Source organism: Microcaecilia unicolor, chromosome 7, assembly GCF_901765095.1.
Source record: "Microcaecilia unicolor chromosome 7, aMicUni1.1, whole genome shotgun sequence".
Taxonomy (NCBI): Eukaryota; Metazoa; Chordata; class Amphibia; order Gymnophiona; family Siphonopidae; genus Microcaecilia; species Microcaecilia unicolor.
Window position 1 is genome coordinate 83,949,987 of NC_044037.1, and position 16,883 is coordinate 83,966,869.

General features: G+C 43.6%; 1 protein-coding gene across 5 annotated transcripts in view; it reads right to left on the reverse strand.

The window, feature by feature from the left end:
• Nucleotides 1–16,883, reverse strand: part of KLF8 (Kruppel like factor 8) — a 283,965-nt gene that overhangs the window by 137,175 nt on the left and 129,907 nt on the right. For 3 of the 5 annotated variants that reach the window (XM_030210143.1, XM_030210145.1, XM_030210146.1), the window contains exon 2: nucleotides 15,990–16,113. The exons of the other annotated variants lie outside the window; for them this stretch is intronic. In XM_030210143.1, coding sequence (XP_030066003.1) covers nucleotides 15,990–16,085 — 96 coding nt within the window. In that variant the 5' untranslated portion in view covers nucleotides 16,086–16,113. The remainder of the gene's footprint in view (nucleotides 1–15,989; nucleotides 16,114–16,883) is intronic. 5 annotated transcript variants of the gene reach the window in all.

A 16,883-nucleotide genomic window follows, 5' to 3' on the forward strand; every position in this document is an offset into this window, starting at 1 on the left:
GCAGCATAGCCTAATAAGATTCTGGTCACAATTATCTGACCAGACCATAAAAGAGACAACGGGGCAGTACTAGCCAAGGTACAAGTAGATAGGGATGTGCACAGAGCAAAAATTATCCGCTCATTTGGGCTCCCTTCTTTCCTTCTCCTCCCAGTTTCAGACTTTTTGAGGGGTTTGTCTCGTGTCTTAAAAGACATTAGTTCTGATCCACAAGACCTTGAATAATGATGCTCCATTAGCAATCACAGATTCTCTGAAGATATGCAGAGCTGCCTGTAGTCTGCGTTCAGTGAATAAATTTTTGTTCGACGTTCCCTCTTTTCACCAAATAAGACTAAATGAATATCGTTCCTCCATATTTTATAGTGAGGGTGCCAGACTGTAGAATACTCTCCCATTGGAGCTGCATAAAATCACCTCAATAATTCAGTTTCAGAAACAAGTGAAAGCACAATTTTTTGTTCAGGCCTCTACTGCTGTGGACATTTCTGCACCACTCACTTTTTTATTACTAAAATAAATATGCAAAGTCTCTGTTTATTACATTTATGTTATTGTTTTATACTTTTATGTTGAGTTTGTAGTCTTATTATATATGTTTTATTGTAAACCACCTAGAATTATAGGATGGAGCAGGTTATAAATTTTAATATTTAATTAACCCCCCCTGTTTACTAAGCCACACTAGCGGCTGCCATGCGGCAATGCTGACATACCTCATTCAAAGTGAAAAGGCTATGTCGGCATTAGTGCGTGGCTTAGTAAACAGGGTGGTAAGTCAATTAGTCCATGTTAAAAAGCCTTAACACATGTTACATTGATTAACATGCACTTAAATTTACGAGGCACTAACAAACCGAGACCCAGATGACCAATGGCAAACGTGGATGATAGAGGCTATTAGCTCCGGACAAACGCTTGCGTTTGCCTACGTCCCAAGATCAGTCGGTGTGTAACAATGCACTCGCCAGCTCTGAATGCTAATAGCATGCAAATGCATGCTAAATGGGGACATTAGTACTCCTTCCCAATGCTCAGCAGGCAGCGTACCAAACTAGTGTGCTTCTACCGCTATAAACCCTATGCCACCTCGGAACTGGCGTTATGGTTTACAGAGCATTGTGCAGGAATGGGGAGCCCTGTCCAGCATGCATTTGCATGCAAGCAGGCCTCCCATCCCACACCAGCAAAAGACCATACCCCAACCCCCCCTGACAAAAGATGGATGGAGGTCCGGTGGACCTCCAGCCCCCACCTGGTGATCTAGAGTCCATGAACCCCCTCCCATACCTTTAGAACTTCCTCCTCCTTCCAGTGCCGCCGCCAAAATGGCGACGCCCTGCCCAGTGCATCCTGGAATGTGCTGGGTGGGGCTTCACTACCATATAAGGAGTTTCTCCCTTATATGGTAGTGAAGCCTTGCCCAGCGTATCCCAAGATGCACTGAGCAAGGCGCTGCCATTTTGGAGGCGGTGCTGGAAGGAGGAGGGAGTGCTACTCCCTTCTCCATTGTGTAAAGATATAGGGGAGTTCAGGACCTCTACTCTAGACCACCAGGTGGGGGGTGCGTTAGACCACCAGGTAGGGGGGGGGGGCGAAGTCAGGTCTCTTGCAGGGGTTTGGGGAGGAACTAGACCACTAGGACCTCTGTCTGGCGGGGTGGTTAGGTGGGCTGGAGGACCAGATTGCATTGGTGTTTGACAGGTCTGGGCTTTTTATTTTTTTTTGACAGCCCAAAACTGTCAAACAACTTCTGCAGGAGGATTGTGCCTTGGGCGTATGCCCAGGCACAATCCTCCTGCAGAAGTACCCCTATGATCAGAGCTAATAGAGTGCTTAAATTTGCATGTTATTATCTCTGATCATAGGGGCATTATTGCCCCGCGCTGTTCTGGTGCTAATTTTAGAGAACTATTTTGAACAGCGCAGGGCTTCTGATCATCAAGCTGCTAATGCATACTAATAATGCACATCCCTAATATTTTGGGGGAAAAGATTTGGACTATATGGGAGAAAGATGGAAAAATATATTTAAAGGGTAAACAGGCGGTATAGGAGAGGAAGGACACAACAGAAGAACAAGCCTAGGAGATCTAGAGGATAGTGGTGCCATGAACTGGGATGGAAAGGGAAATATTATATGTATTTACTTTTTTTAGGGTGGGGGAGAATAGGGGGAAGAGAATACATATGCAGTTTTGAATCAATGAGGACACCTTCAAAAATATTTAAAAAAAAGTCTGAAGTTGGTGACTGGACAGATTGGAACAGATCAAGATTTAGATTATCAGCCATGGGGAGAGAGGGTGGTATTCAAAGCAGAACACAAAAAGTGTGAGAGCGACCAAGGATACCAGAGGCTGGAAGATGTTCTTCAAAAGAAAATTTATTGGTGGTTTGAAGACTCGACACAACGTCGTGTTTCGGCCGTCAGGCCTGCATCAGGAGTCTGCTGTGCAAGGTGCTGCAGAAGAGTGATGTTTATAAACGCCTTGATAATTTCACAGCAGTCTCTTGCACAGATAGTAACTCAATGGTAATGAGGATGATTCTTCGAAATATAACGTGATAGTCTTGAGAAAGACTGTTTAAAAAAAAAAAAAAAAAAAATATATATATATATATATATATATATATATATACCGCGTGGTCTGGTCAATCCGCTACACGCGCTGCTTGTAATGCAGTTGGATCCAACAGCATTACAACAGCAGACTCCTGATGAAGGCCTGACGGCCAAAACACGACATTGTGTCGAGTCTTCAAACCACCAATAAATCTTGTTTTGAAGAACATCTTCCAGTCTCTGGTATCCTTGGTCGCTCTCCCACTTTTTGTGTTCTGTTGTCTTTACCGTGGGGCGTTTGAGTTCTCCGCTTACCAGCGGATTTCCTCTCGCTATTCAAAGCAGAACATATGAATGCAGACCCTAAAGAGAAGGGTTTACTAAAAGAAAAAGAAAAAAGTGGTGGTCCCGAACCAAACCTTCAGGATCTCCAACAACATGGGAAAATGGAAACAAGAACTAACAAGCAAAGGCAAAGACGGAAACTTCTGGAGGAGACTAAGAAAGGCCCAAGTTAAAACTAAGATATTCAAGAACGTGAAGGATTTTGGTCAACTGCATCAAAGGCAACAGACACATCACAGAGGATGAGAGCTGAACAGAGGTCAAGAGATTAGTTAGTACTTTAGTAAAGCTTACTTCAGGGGACTGTCACTACAGAACTTGTCAAGAAGACAGACAAGGAAATTATGCATGATGAAGTTCACTAGATAGGCCTGATGTTTGAATGCAAGGAAGAAGAGTAGGAGCCAGTTTTCAGCATTGGAAGACAATGATCTGTTTGGAAGAAAAACGGGTTTCAGGAAGCCAAAGAGGAAAATGGAAGAAGATTAAATGATTGAGAGACAACATGGACATAGAAAGAATAGGGTTGATAGGGAAAACCTGTTGGAGAAAAGTAGACAAAAAATTTTAAGCCTCCATAATGGAGTTGAGTAGTTGAAAAGAGATAGAGGGTGTTTTGAGGAGGGGGAGAAAGATGTGATGGTAATCGTAATATCTCGGATCATTAGATCAATCTTGCTTTTCAAATATTTGAAAGGTGACAGAAAATAATAAAGAGGGAGGATAAGTGTGAAAAATAGAACATACATAAATGGTTAGCTATTTTAATTCTGATAAGGGAACCTCTAACCTGATTACATCCCTGTTAATGCCAGCACTGAGTATCCCCTAGTCTGGATATAGCTATCTATCTTCATGGACTTCCACCTCAATTGGCAGACTGCCAGTGTTCCTGCGGTTTAGTGATACAGATACATCTATTTGATAATAGATTCTGCACCAAAATTACATTCACACCAGGTTTATGATCCTAGTGGTTTCCAGATATGAAAGGTCAGTATTCTTACTGAGGTAATTCAAACCACAAACAGCACTTATCAAAATCATGCTACCCCTACACCCACCCCAACACATTTTATTTAAAATTAAGGCCATGGTAGGTCACATGACGCCATGTTCAGGAGCGGCTGCTGAAAACTCCGCTCCTGCCATCCTACCACTAATCCCTCTTCAAACGTAGATTCAACCTTATAATTTTTAGCAGAAACGGGCTGGTGAAGTGTCTGGAGCTCACTAGCAGCTGTTATTGTACTCTATTAGCAAACCCATGGCTGCGAAAGGGGTGATAAGGGGACAGAAAAAAAATCAGATCGTATGACAACAAGATGGCGGCCCCAGCGAGCCCGTCCTCCTCCTCTGTTGGATTGGTCTGGGTGGCAGAGGTGGCAGCTGAGGTCACGGGGGCCATGGAAATTCTGCTCCTTAGAACAGCGGTGAACCAGAGAGGTAAATCTAGTTGGTTACTAAAGAAGTGGGCCTGGAGCCTTGAAGAGAGAGGGACTAAATACAGAGGCATTTGGATAAATGGAACAATCACCTCAGGCCTGATTACACTGCATGGTTAAAGAAAGGTCTTTAATATAACTAGCGGAGCTTGGAAATAGTTACTTTAAGACACTATATTGCTTGGACTAGTGGAGCTCCATTATGAAACAAATGATATATGTTTATAAAGAGGAGGTTTTTGGGTTTTTTTTTTCCTTCTCCTACACTGTGTTTATCGACAAAGGTTGACACATCTGCTATTGTTGCTTGGATATAGAGGGATGTGTTATACATGATGGTTCCATATAGGGAACCCCAAAGAAGGGTTTGGGGGGGGGGGTTAGGGGTGGTGGGTGGGTAGATGGGTAGAGGGAAGGGAAAGGGAAGGGGGTATTCAGGGAAGGGCTCTAGGAACTTGGGACACAAATTCAGTATGCGGGAGGAGGCAAAATAGCCAGTACGCCCAGGGGAGTTTAGGAAATAATGATCACCAGCAGAGAGATTACGAGGGGGGGGGAGGCTGGGGCGCCCCCTCTTAAATTTAGTTATGTTACAACTGATGAGAATTAGACTTAATTGGGGGGGCAGACTCTGAAGGTGGTAACTTGGAATGTAGGGGGTATTAGTTCCCCTATCAAACGATCAAAAATATTACAGCATCTTCAGCGGCATAGAACTGACATTGCATTATTGCAAAAGACCCACCTATCTGCACCTGAACATGCCAAACTTAAAACTTGGTGGGTGGGGAATTGTTTGCGGCCCAGGGGAAAAAAGGGTGGAGTAGCCATTCTGTTCAAGAAAGGAGTAGCAGACAAAATTAGCCCACTTTTTACTACTACTACTACTTATTTCTATAGCGCTACTAGACGTACGCAGACCCTGGAGGCAGATTTTTACTCTGTAAGGCCATAATTGCACGCCAGGAATTAGTACTAGGGAATGTATATGCACCTAACTAATATGACCGTCGTTTTTACAAAATGATTATTTCAAACCTTTTGGCCATTGAGAAGACATCAGTCTTCACTGGAGGAGACTTTAATGCCGTTTTGGATCCCATGTTAGATAAATCTCATCCCATGAAGGCATTGACCTCCGAGGGGGGAAAAGGGCTTTCTAATTTATGTAGACAGTTAGATCTAGTGGACGTCTGGTGGGTGCTTCACCCACAGGAGAAAGACTTTACACACCTGTCTCGGGCACATTCCACCCAGGCTCATATTGATTATTTATTGGTCTCGAGGCAAATCTTTGGTTCGATATCCAAATCTGACATTGGGCCCTATATCATCTCAGATCATGCATGGGTTTGGGTGGAGTGTGCTCTAGGCGGGACAGTGGGGAGGGGTTGGCGTTGGGTTTTTCCAGTGGAATTATACAAAGAAAGCCTTTCAGGAAGTGCTCTCTAAATGTTGGAAGGAATATAAATCTCATAATGTAGAGCATGAAACGGTACCTGTACTGTACTGGGAGACCGCGAAGGCAGTATTAAGAGGGGAAATTATTAGCTACACCAGCCATAAAAGGAAGGCCAGAGATCGAGAGATCCTCCGGCTGGGCCATTTGTTAGGCACAGCTCAGAGGAGATTTGGTAAATCGCACTCAGCAGAGGACAAACAGAAAGTGATAGAAATCCAGGTGCCATTGAATGAGCTATTACACCAGAGAGCCATTAAATCACAAACATATTATAAATACATGCTGTATAGACATGAGAATAAGGGGGGACGACTGTTGGCACGAATAGTAGCAGATAAGAAAGGTTCCTCCAGAATCTTGACTATGCAAACGAGACAGGGCTCTGCAGTCAATACTGACCAAGAGATTTGTGACTTATTCCACTCTTATAATCAAAGTCTGTATAGTGCCGTAGAAGAGGAGGGACTGCCAGGCAGTCTTTATTTAGATAACTTAGCGTTGCCGAGTTTACATCAGGCGGAAAGGGATTTGCTTAATCAACAGATTGTGCGTGAAGAAGTTCAGCTGGCGATTAGAGCTCCCTTTTAAAAGCTTCAGGAATAGATGGGTATCAGGCGGAATTTTATAAACTCATGGGGGAGGAAATTGTGTCCCCACTGACGAATATGTTTGATTATATGATACAGGCTGAAAAACTACCGGTGCAGTTGAACATAGCCCAGATTATAGTGATCCCTAAACCAGGAAGAGACCCAACCCTAGTGGAATCATATTGACCTATCTCGCTTTTAAATTATGAGGCCAAGCTGCTAGCTAAAATAATGGCAAACCGTCTGGCAAAGATCCTACCAAGGTTGTTGCATGAGTCTGAAGTGGGCTTTGTACGAGGATGCACAGCGGCCAAAAATATTCACAGAATCATAGCTTCACTGGAATATTGCAACCAGAAGAGAATACAATCTCTCCTGGTTAGCTTTGATGCTGAGAAAGCATTTGATCGGGTGAAGTGGAGCTTTCTTTTTGCTACGTTGTCTAAATATGGTTTTACGGGACGTTTCCTGTCGGCTGTGAAAGCTCCTAGAGCGCGAATCTCCGATAATGGGTTGGAATCAGAGGATTTTCAAAATTTCAGAGGTACACGGAAGGGGTGTCCCCTCTCCCCACTCCTTTTTGTTTTGACATTAGATTCTTTGCTGAGAGATATAGTAGCTACTCCGTCGGTGTGTGGAATACCTGTGGGCTCACTGACTTTCAAGGTTGCAGCCTTTGCAGACGATATATTAGTACACCTTTCGCAACCATGAGAATCGTTGCCGGCGTAAATGGAGATCCTAAAGGAATATGGGGACTATGCTGGCTTGTGGTTGAATCTGGGGAAGTCAGAGGCTTAGTCCTCTTCAGATCAGCTAGAGCAGGAGTGGGGTACAGAGTTCCCTCTACGTTGGGTGAGGGGGTCATTTCATTATTTGGGAATTTTGTTGCCTATGGATGTGTCACAGTTGTATCGCCTAAATGTTTCCAAGTTACTTGAGGATACCCATAAACTGGTGGAGGGCTGGAGAGATCTCTCTTTGACCTTGTTAGGTAGGGTGAATTTAGTGAAAATGGTGGTGTTCCCCAAGTGGCTTTATTTTTTGCAGACACTGCCCCTCTGGTTGCTTCAAAGAGACCTTAAAGTCTTTAACTGTTTAATTTCCCGATTTTGTTGGAATAGAAGGAAACCAAGGGTTAGGTTTTCGTATTTGATTGGAGGATGGGGGAAGGGAGGCTTGGGTCTTCCAGACATGAAGCAATAATTACTCCTGTCAACTGCGACACTTAGGGGACTGGTGCCTTCAGACTAAGATATATACCCCAATAGATTTTGGAAAAAGCATATTATGCTCCTTATCAGTTTTTCTCACTTTTACACCATAGACAAGCTCAGCTCCCCCTGAAGTTACGGAGGAGTGTAATTTTGAACCCAAAGAGAGCCATGTGGAAAGTGCTGGTGATGAATCTGGGGGGTGATCCATATGTTACAGACCTCTTCACATTCCAGGGTAATTGTGATTTTCAGCCAGGGCTTACTAATAAGATTTATAAGCAGTGGGCTGATCAGGGTATAACCTGTCTGGAACACTTACTGATGGAGGGAGGGTGGACCATTTCGAAGAGAGATTTGATACGACAGACAGGAGACTCGTGGGGAGCGAGATTTGCGTATTAGCAGGTTTCGCACTACATCTTAACATTTTCCGGTGAGCAGCTAAGTAGTAGAATAGGGGGAAAGCTTAGAGAAATTTTCCAGTCCTTGAGAGAGGGGGAGATCTCAGTTTCGCTATTATACAAGGCCTTAAATAAATGGAAACAACACAAAGACTATTTAGTTTTGAAAGGTAGATGGGAACAAGACACATTGGGACATATCAGTTTCAGTTGCACGTATACCCACTCTTGTTACAGATGCACGCTTACGAAAATGTGCTTACAGGGTGATACATATGGGTTATATCTCACCCACCCCAATGTGTCATATGGGAGAGCTGATGGAACCATCGTGTTTGAAGTGTGGGGATATTTGCAGGACTTTGTCCCACTTATTCTGGAGTTGTTCAGCAGTAAAAGACTTCTGGCATCCCATTCAATGCTTTTGGGAGACAGAGTTGCATATACGGATCAGGGGAATAGCCAGACTTCGGCAGGAGGGGGGTCCAGAGCCCGAGGTGAGGGGGCACATTTTAGCCCCCCCCCCCCCGGCGCCGCTGACCCCCCCCCGGCCATTGACGACCCCCCCCCCCCGCCACCACCACCACCAACTTTGACCCCCCCCCCCTCCCGCCACCAACCCTCCCCCGCCACCGCCTACCTTTGCTGGCTGGGGACCCCAATCCCCGCCAGCCGAGGTCCTCTTGGGGTCCCCCACCAGCAAAGGTAGCCCACGGCGGGGGAGGGTTGGCGGCGGGAGGGGGGGTCGAGAGGGTCATCGGCAGGGGGGTCCAGGGCCAAATCTATGGGAGCCCAGGCCCCCGTGGCCCCACATAGCTACGCCACTGATACGGATAGTGGGACCAGTAGAGCAGATAATATTGGATGTAACGGGAGCCTTCAGGGGTTGCAATAAATATGTAGCACTGCTTCTTCGTAAAATGTGCCTGATTGCCCGGAAATGTATATTGCAGTGTTGGACGTCACCGGTTCCTCCGGCATATTGGCATTGGAGGAATCAGGTACATCAACTAGCGACCCGGGAGGCAAGGGAATCTTGTTCTTCACCAAAGAAAAGGAAAAACATCCTGGCCATTTGGGGTCCGTATGTACAGATTCTACATCCACAGGGTCGAAGCATGCTTCTTAATGAAGACTGATCTCACAGAGGCTTCCTCTTTCCTGGAAGATATTTCAAGTTCCTTGTGGGGGTGGAGGGAGGGTTGGTTGGGCTTAGAGGGGTGGGGTGGTTCTAGGGGAGGATGGGAGGGCTAAGGAGGGGGATTGGGGGGCAAAGTTTAACCTGATCATTTGATACTGATTTATAGGGACATAAACGTTTTATTTGAACAGATGCCAATTGGTTTAACTCGATGTCCCTAATCAGAAGATTAGTGTTTGATAGTCATTGTATTAAAGTTTAAAAAGTTGATGACGGTGGACAATGTTTCTGTTTACATTGAATGTTGAAAGAATTTTGTGGTTTGTGTCATCAATAAAAATTATTGAAACATAAAATTAAGGCCACATCTGTTTGTGCTCAGAGAAAGCCCTCCAAGCTTCATTTATCAGATTATCAATAGAAATCAAACAAAATAAAACATGGAAAAGAAAATAAGATGATACCTTTTTTATTGGACATAATACATTTCTTGATTAGCTTTCGAAGGTTGCCCTTCTTCCTCAGATCGGAAATAAGCAAATGTGGTAGCAGATAGTATATATAAGTGAGACATCCAAGCATTACTTTGACAGTCTGACAGGGTGGGGGTGGGTAGGAGGTATGCATGGGGACATCAAAGCATTTCATTGATATTCTAACAGGATGGCTGTGGGTAGGGGAGAGGAGGGTGATAAACAGAGAAATACAATTTAATGGTTTATAATGGGCTAGAAAACCCAGATCCTTGTTAAGTCCTGTCTGTTGGGTGTCAAAATATTCAATCATTCTGACTTCAAAGGTCTTACGTTCCTGTATTGTTTTAAAGTTACATTTCAGGATTCTAACTATGAAATCACTGGTGCAGTGTCCTGGTCTTGTAAAATGCTGGCCCACCGGGGTGGGAACCTGACTGCACCGGCTATCTTCATGTGATGTCTGTGCAGATTGAATCTTGTCTTAAGCATCTGGCCTGTTTCTCCAATATAGCATCCTTCGTTACATTTTTTTAAACTGAATGATATATACCACGTTGGAAGATGAGCATGTGAAAGATTCATTTATGTTGAATATTTTTCCTTTGTGAATGACTGTTATCAGATTAAAAATTGGAAGGCCAGAGAGTGTCTCCAAAGCTACACTGAATCTGTAATGCTTTACTTTGAAAAACAGTTTTGTGTGTAAGAGAGAGAAAGGGCACACCAGCAGGTGAGGCCAGCCAGCCCCACCTCTGCCTAAACTTGAAGTCAGACCCAGTTCTAGGGTACACCCATTTCCTGTGCCTCCACCTTTACATTTCTGCTGTGTTACCAGCCAATCAGTGGAGGAGTGGCAATCCAGAGGTGGCCGGTTCAGGTTCAAATCCCGCTGCTGCTCCTTGTGATCTTAGGCAAGTCACTTAACCCTCCATTGCTTCAGGTACAGACTTAGATTGTGAGCCCTCCTGGGACAGAGAAATTCCAGTGTACTTGAATGTAACTCACCTTGAGCTACTACTGAAAAAGGTGTGAGCAACATCTAAATAAATAAATAAACCAACAGAGAGGCGGGCCCTCTGTTCCCCCAGGCTTCTCATCAGCTGAGAATAGGGATCTGGGGAGGTGCTGAAAGGACAAAGGAAATGTTTGGAGTCAGAAAGAAAAGGCAGGCAGTAAAGTAAAAAGCAAAAGGGAGCGGGAGGCCCTGCTGAGTTACCCTGCCTGCATATCCATGGAAAACTAAAGTAGGGGGTGGGTAACTATTCTCCCACCCCCTAGGGGGTGGGAGAATAGTTACCTGAATAGGGCCCCTGCATATGATTAACCTAAGAACACTAATGGACAAAGAGTCCCCTTCTCCCCCTGGTTAGGGGGTGTTAATGATTATAGACACATGATCTTCTCTCCATATCCACATAGGTCCTAATTTCAAAAGCCATATTCTACTTTCTCTCTGTCCACCACAGATGAGAGAGGTCAGTGTGGGACATGCAACTTTCCCTGAAGCTTGAGACAGGCTGCTTCTCTCTTCCAGCCTCAAAACAGCTGGGGGCTGAGACGCAGGAGGGGGGACAGGCAAGTCTGGTACAGAACAGAGCACATCAGTGAGGCATCACGGTCCAATCCTCTTATGGTGAAAGCGGATAAAGTATCAATTATCTTTTGCTCTGCTGTATTATTTTGCTACATGCTCAATATATAAATTAGAAATTGCAAATTGGCATACAATACAGCTCCACAAAATGTTGAAGTCTACTACAATGGACTGCATAGGACTAGACTTAAAACATGCACTAATGCTATTTTGTTAGCATGTGCTAATGCTGTTAGCATATGTTATTAGATCCCATTGCACGAAATAGGACCTGTGGTAAATAAAAGTATGTTAATGCCCATTAGCATCTTTTAGGAAATCTAGCCATTAGTTTGCTCTGAGCAGGCTCTTTTCCAAGCACTCTGTCCTCTGTATTTACATTGTGTTATTCACAAAACTGGTTTGGAGGTAAATCAAACTGAAACACCATATTTGCTTTGCATAATGTTAATTTGAGAGTTTAAAGGGTGAGAAGTTTCACGTATTTATGTGGGAGAGGGAAGGAGTAGGAAATTTCAGGGAAGGAAGGGGGGGAGGCTTGGGGACGAGGGTGGATAAGAAGGAGGGGTCCTGGGTGTGATCCAGGGAACTACCGATCAGGAGGCCTGATTTCGATGGCTGCCAATACAGCACAAGCTATGCTTAAACAGAATTACTGAGGAATTAACATGAATTTAACAAAGGGAAGTCCTATTTAATAATTTATTAAAAGAACTCTTCTATGGCAACCCAACAATCATGGCACACCCTCTTGAAGGAACTCAGATGAGAATTTGGCTTGAGCAAAATTTGAAAGACCAAGCATCTTGCATATTTAAAAGAGGTTTGGACAAGTTCCCGAAGGAAAAGTCCTTAAACAATTACTAGCCATGTAGATTTGCAAGCCACTACTTATTCCTGAGAGTGACCAACATGAAATAACTCTACTCTTTAGGAACCACTGGGTACTTTCTACTGCCCTGGATAAGCCACTGTTAGACGTAGGACGCTGAATTTGAAGGACTTTTAGATATATTTGGATTTATCTCACACCTTTTCCTCTCATGTTCTTATGCTAAGGATAGGTAACGAGGAGAGTGGTGATATCTGGGATCTTGTGGGGATCACATCACCATCCCCCTCTCTTCCTTCTCAACCACAGCCTTTTTCAATTCCTTCCTCTCTCCACACACAGTTCTCTTTCTGTTCCTTCTAGCCTCATCTATCTTCCCCCAGCTCCTCTTTCATATACTCCCTTTCCTCCAGTCTCCTTTCACACATCTCCATCTCCCAAGCCTCTCTGTCACACAATCTGCCCATCCCATCTTTTCACAGAACCTGAATTCTTATCCCATTAAAGCTCAACTTAGGCAAGTCACTTCACCCTCCTTTGTTCAAGGTACATCTCGGGGGCCTTCTTAAGCAGTGTTTAGGCAGTAACATGCACTACTTGCGAATAGCACAGCTTAACATGGGACTCTGTTTTTTTTTTACACAACACACGCTAAATAATATAGAACTGCAAAGCAGCTCATTATTATGCAAAATAAACAATGCAGCTTATATTAAACTTCACAAGCTGGGTAATTCGCTGAAAGCTAAAATATTACGAGGTGTTAAGTTTCACCAGGGGCATTTGCCAACTAACTGGAATCAATTATACTCCCAAGAATGCAAAGGAGGCCACAAGTTTTTTTTTTAAATGCTCATTCCCCTCCACCTCAATTCCCCCTGCTATCAACCAGAGAGGTGGTCGCTGACTCCTAGTGGTAGTCTTGTGGTACTGCCAAAAAAGATCAGGCTGCTCCAGCAACATGCAATTTTACCACAGTTTAGTAAACAGGAGCCTTAAAAGAGATAACTCTATAAGTGGGCACCAATATTTAGGTGCCAAGAATGCAAATATGTAAATATGGGCATTTGTGTATATGCAGATATTCCTGGTAGAGGCTATTCATCAGACATGACCAGTGAGCACAAACCTGCACATCCCCAGAGCCTGCCTGAAGACTGAATCCCAGGACTCAGCAGGCTCCCCACTCTCCTCCTACTCACTTCTCTGAGTCTGGTGTGGACTGTCTCTTTGTTCTTTCTTTTTTTTGCCTAGCACTTAACGGGGCCCCAGAGTGTGTGTGTGGGGAAGGAGGAGGGAAATGGAGACCTGGCACCCAACCACCACAGGCATGGACCACTTAGGGCCCAAGCCTAGTACCATATCAAGCTAGCGTCCGCGGATTCTGACTCGGGGCTCTGATATTCTATTCTTTCTTATCTAACTTAATTGTAATTGTTTCACCACTGGTCTGGCGATAGCCTAATCGGTACATTGTAAGCCACTTTGAGCCTGCTCACATGTGGGGGAAAATGTGGGATATAAATGTGCTAAAATAAATAAATAAATATAATGGGCGTAAGGGCTGTGAAACGAATTAGTCTATCTTTAATTTCCTACATCCACTCTTAATCCTTGACAGGACCAATGTTTTACATCTATGCCAGACTGGCTTTCATGTACAGTACAGCACAGCATTGAACTCACTCCTCTTGCACTCTAATTTCATTCACCCTAGTCATAAGGGCCAGGAGGTTCTTCTCGTTTCACTTGACCTCAGTGATTTGATCTGATTGATCATGACATTCTTTCAATTATTTGGAATCTGTGGGTATTTTTTTTTGTTACATTTGTACCCCGTGCTTTCCCACTCATGGCAGGCTCAATGCGGCTTACATGGGGCAATGGAGGGTTAAGTGACTTGCCCAGAGTCACAAGGAGCTGCCTGTGCCTGAAGTGGGAATCGAACTCAGTTCCTCAGTTCCCCAGGACCAAAGTCCACCACCCTAACCACGAGGCCATTCCTCCACTAACACTGTCTTATATTGGTTTAGATCCTACCTCTCTGGAAGAGCATTTTGGGAGCAGTGGCAAAATCTCTGTGCCTGTTCCTCTTGGTGTACCACAGGAGTCTGTCCTTGGGCCTATTCTCTTCAATATATTTCTTTTCCCACTTAATATTTATTTGGATTTGCTCACACCTTTTCCAGTAGTTGCTCAAGGTGAGTTGCATGCAGGTACACTGGGCATTTCTCTGTCCCTGGAGGGCTCACGATCTAATTTTGTACCTGAAGCAATGGAGGGTTATGTGACTTGCCCAAAATCACAAGCAACACTGGTGGGATTTAAACTGGCCACTTCTAAATGTTAACACCAGTGCTCTAACCACTAGGCCACTCCTCCACTCCACTTGCACTCCTTTTGCAATTGTATCACTTTTTACTAGGGCTGTACCAAATAGCTGTATTAGATTCAACCCCGAATTCATTATTTGTATTCGGCCAAATAGAGATTTAAGTCCAAATGCGAATAATCTGGGGCTCTACTGTGCTAAATCCTACTGAAATAAACACTTGATCTCTGATTTCATGTTGCTTCTTTTATTATTTGTTATGTTAAAGCCCAATGCCCATTTTTCATATTCAGCCAAATAGTAAACTATGATATTCGGTACAGCTCTACTTTTTACATTTATGCAGATGACTTTTTCCACTTGAAAACCGTTCTCTGTCAAATATTCATTCAATTACTCTGAAACTCTCTAAGGTTTCAGTATTTTTTTCCCCTTTAATTAGTCCATTTAGAGGAACATTTTTGATATGACATCAATGTCAGACTTTGGACGTTTTGCGCTAAACGTCCAAACTCCGAATGGGAAATATGGCCATTTTCAAAACCTCAAAACATTTCTTTTTAAAAATGCCGTTTGTAATAAGGTTTTGTGCTCTATGAGTTTATTTTTTCAGGCCACTAAAAAAAAAAAAACCCTTCAAGTGAAAAATGTAGAAAAACAAGCCATTGTGATATAGGAGGGGACAGCATTTTTAGCAGACTGGTTCCCTAGACATCCCAGGAGAGCAATAGGGCACCCTAGGGGGCACTGCAATGGACTTCATATAAATGCTCCCAGGTATACATCTTACCATTGCTCCCTTATCTTGTCTGCTGAGCCCTCCAAAACCCACCCAAAACCCACTACCCCAAACTGTACATCATTACAATAGCCCTCAAAGGTGAAGGGGACACCTATATGTGGGCAAAGTGAGTTTCTGATGAGTTTTGGAGGGCTCACAGTTTCCAACACAAGTGTAACAGGTAGGGGGAGGTATGGGCCTAGGTCCATCTGTCTACAGTGCACTGCACCCACCACTACACTACTCCAGGGACCTGCATGCTGCCCTACTGGATCTGGATATAACATCTGAGGCTGGTGAATACTATTTTTATTCACATTTTGGGGGGGTGGGAGGGGGTCCCTGATTCCCTACAGTGGTCATCTGGTCATTTATGGCACCTTTTTGTGCCTTGTTATAAAAACAGGTCTAGACCAAAACATTCAAGTTTTCGCCCTTGGCATTTGCATTTTGTTCCATTATGGCTGTAAAACATTAGGCATGCCCTAAGCCCACTCTAACCCTGCCTTTGAATCACCCTTTGTGATTTGGACGCATTGCAGACAAAATACATAGATAAACGTCTGCAAAAATAGGTTTAAAAAATATTGATTTGGACTTTTTGAGAAGAAATCCATCCAAATGGTGCTTTATGACACTGGACGTTTTTCTCTTTCAAAAATGAGCCCCTTGGTCTCTTGTGTTCTCCTTCGCTCTGTGGTTTGTCTATCCCACTGAAGGATTCTGTCAAAATCTTTGGAGTGGTAGTCGATAATAGTCTGTCTTTTTCTCAACATATCTTTGTCATGCAAAAGTCATTTTGTTTACCTTGAGGCAGATCACTTTTTGATTTACAGTCTCTTCACTTGCCAATACATGCTTTAGTAATCTCCCACCTTGACTATTGTGATTTTCTTTTTTCATGGTCTTCCACTTTTACCAGCTACATTGTCTACAATTAATCCAAAATACCACAGTTAAGCTTATTCATGGGGCTAAGAAATATGATAGTGATACCCCTCTTTTGAGGTCCTAACATTGGTTCACTATCCAATCACGTATCACATTCAAGATTCTAGAGTTAACACATCAAATTTTCCATTCTGGAGTCCCACAGTTTCTGTTCATATCATTTCTCCCTTATATGCCAGGTCACTCTTTGCATTTTTCTAATCAATATCTACTTATTATTCCTTCTCATTTGCAGATCCATTCACATCGTGACAGATCAACCTGTTTTTTCCATGATTGCCCCTACTCAATGGAATCGAACCTCATACCCCAGAACCTTCGGTTGAGCTCTCTTATGAATTTTAAGGAAGCCTTGAAAACATACCTTTTCAAAAAAGCTTTCAGTATTACATAATTTGGACCAGAAGACCTCGCAATATAATTCAGTTGTCAATGTTTCAAAGGTCCTGGAATGTGTTTGTCGTCTTGTCCAATCATTTACTCCCTATTCCCTCCCCTCCTTTAGTTCCATTAAGGGTTAATTTGTTCATACCCCTTGACCCCTTTCCTTATAATGCAAATTTGTAACCTAGCCTCCTGATGTTTAGGCACAAGATCAGAGGTCTGCTGCTTACTCCCCTGTCTTGTCTAAATTAGATTACTGTAACTTTCTTAAGTGAAGGCTTCAAAAGCATCAATTGGCAGGCCTGTAAATTATACAAAATACAGCAGCAAAAATCCTGACTGGAGCAGGTAGGAGAGTGCATGGTT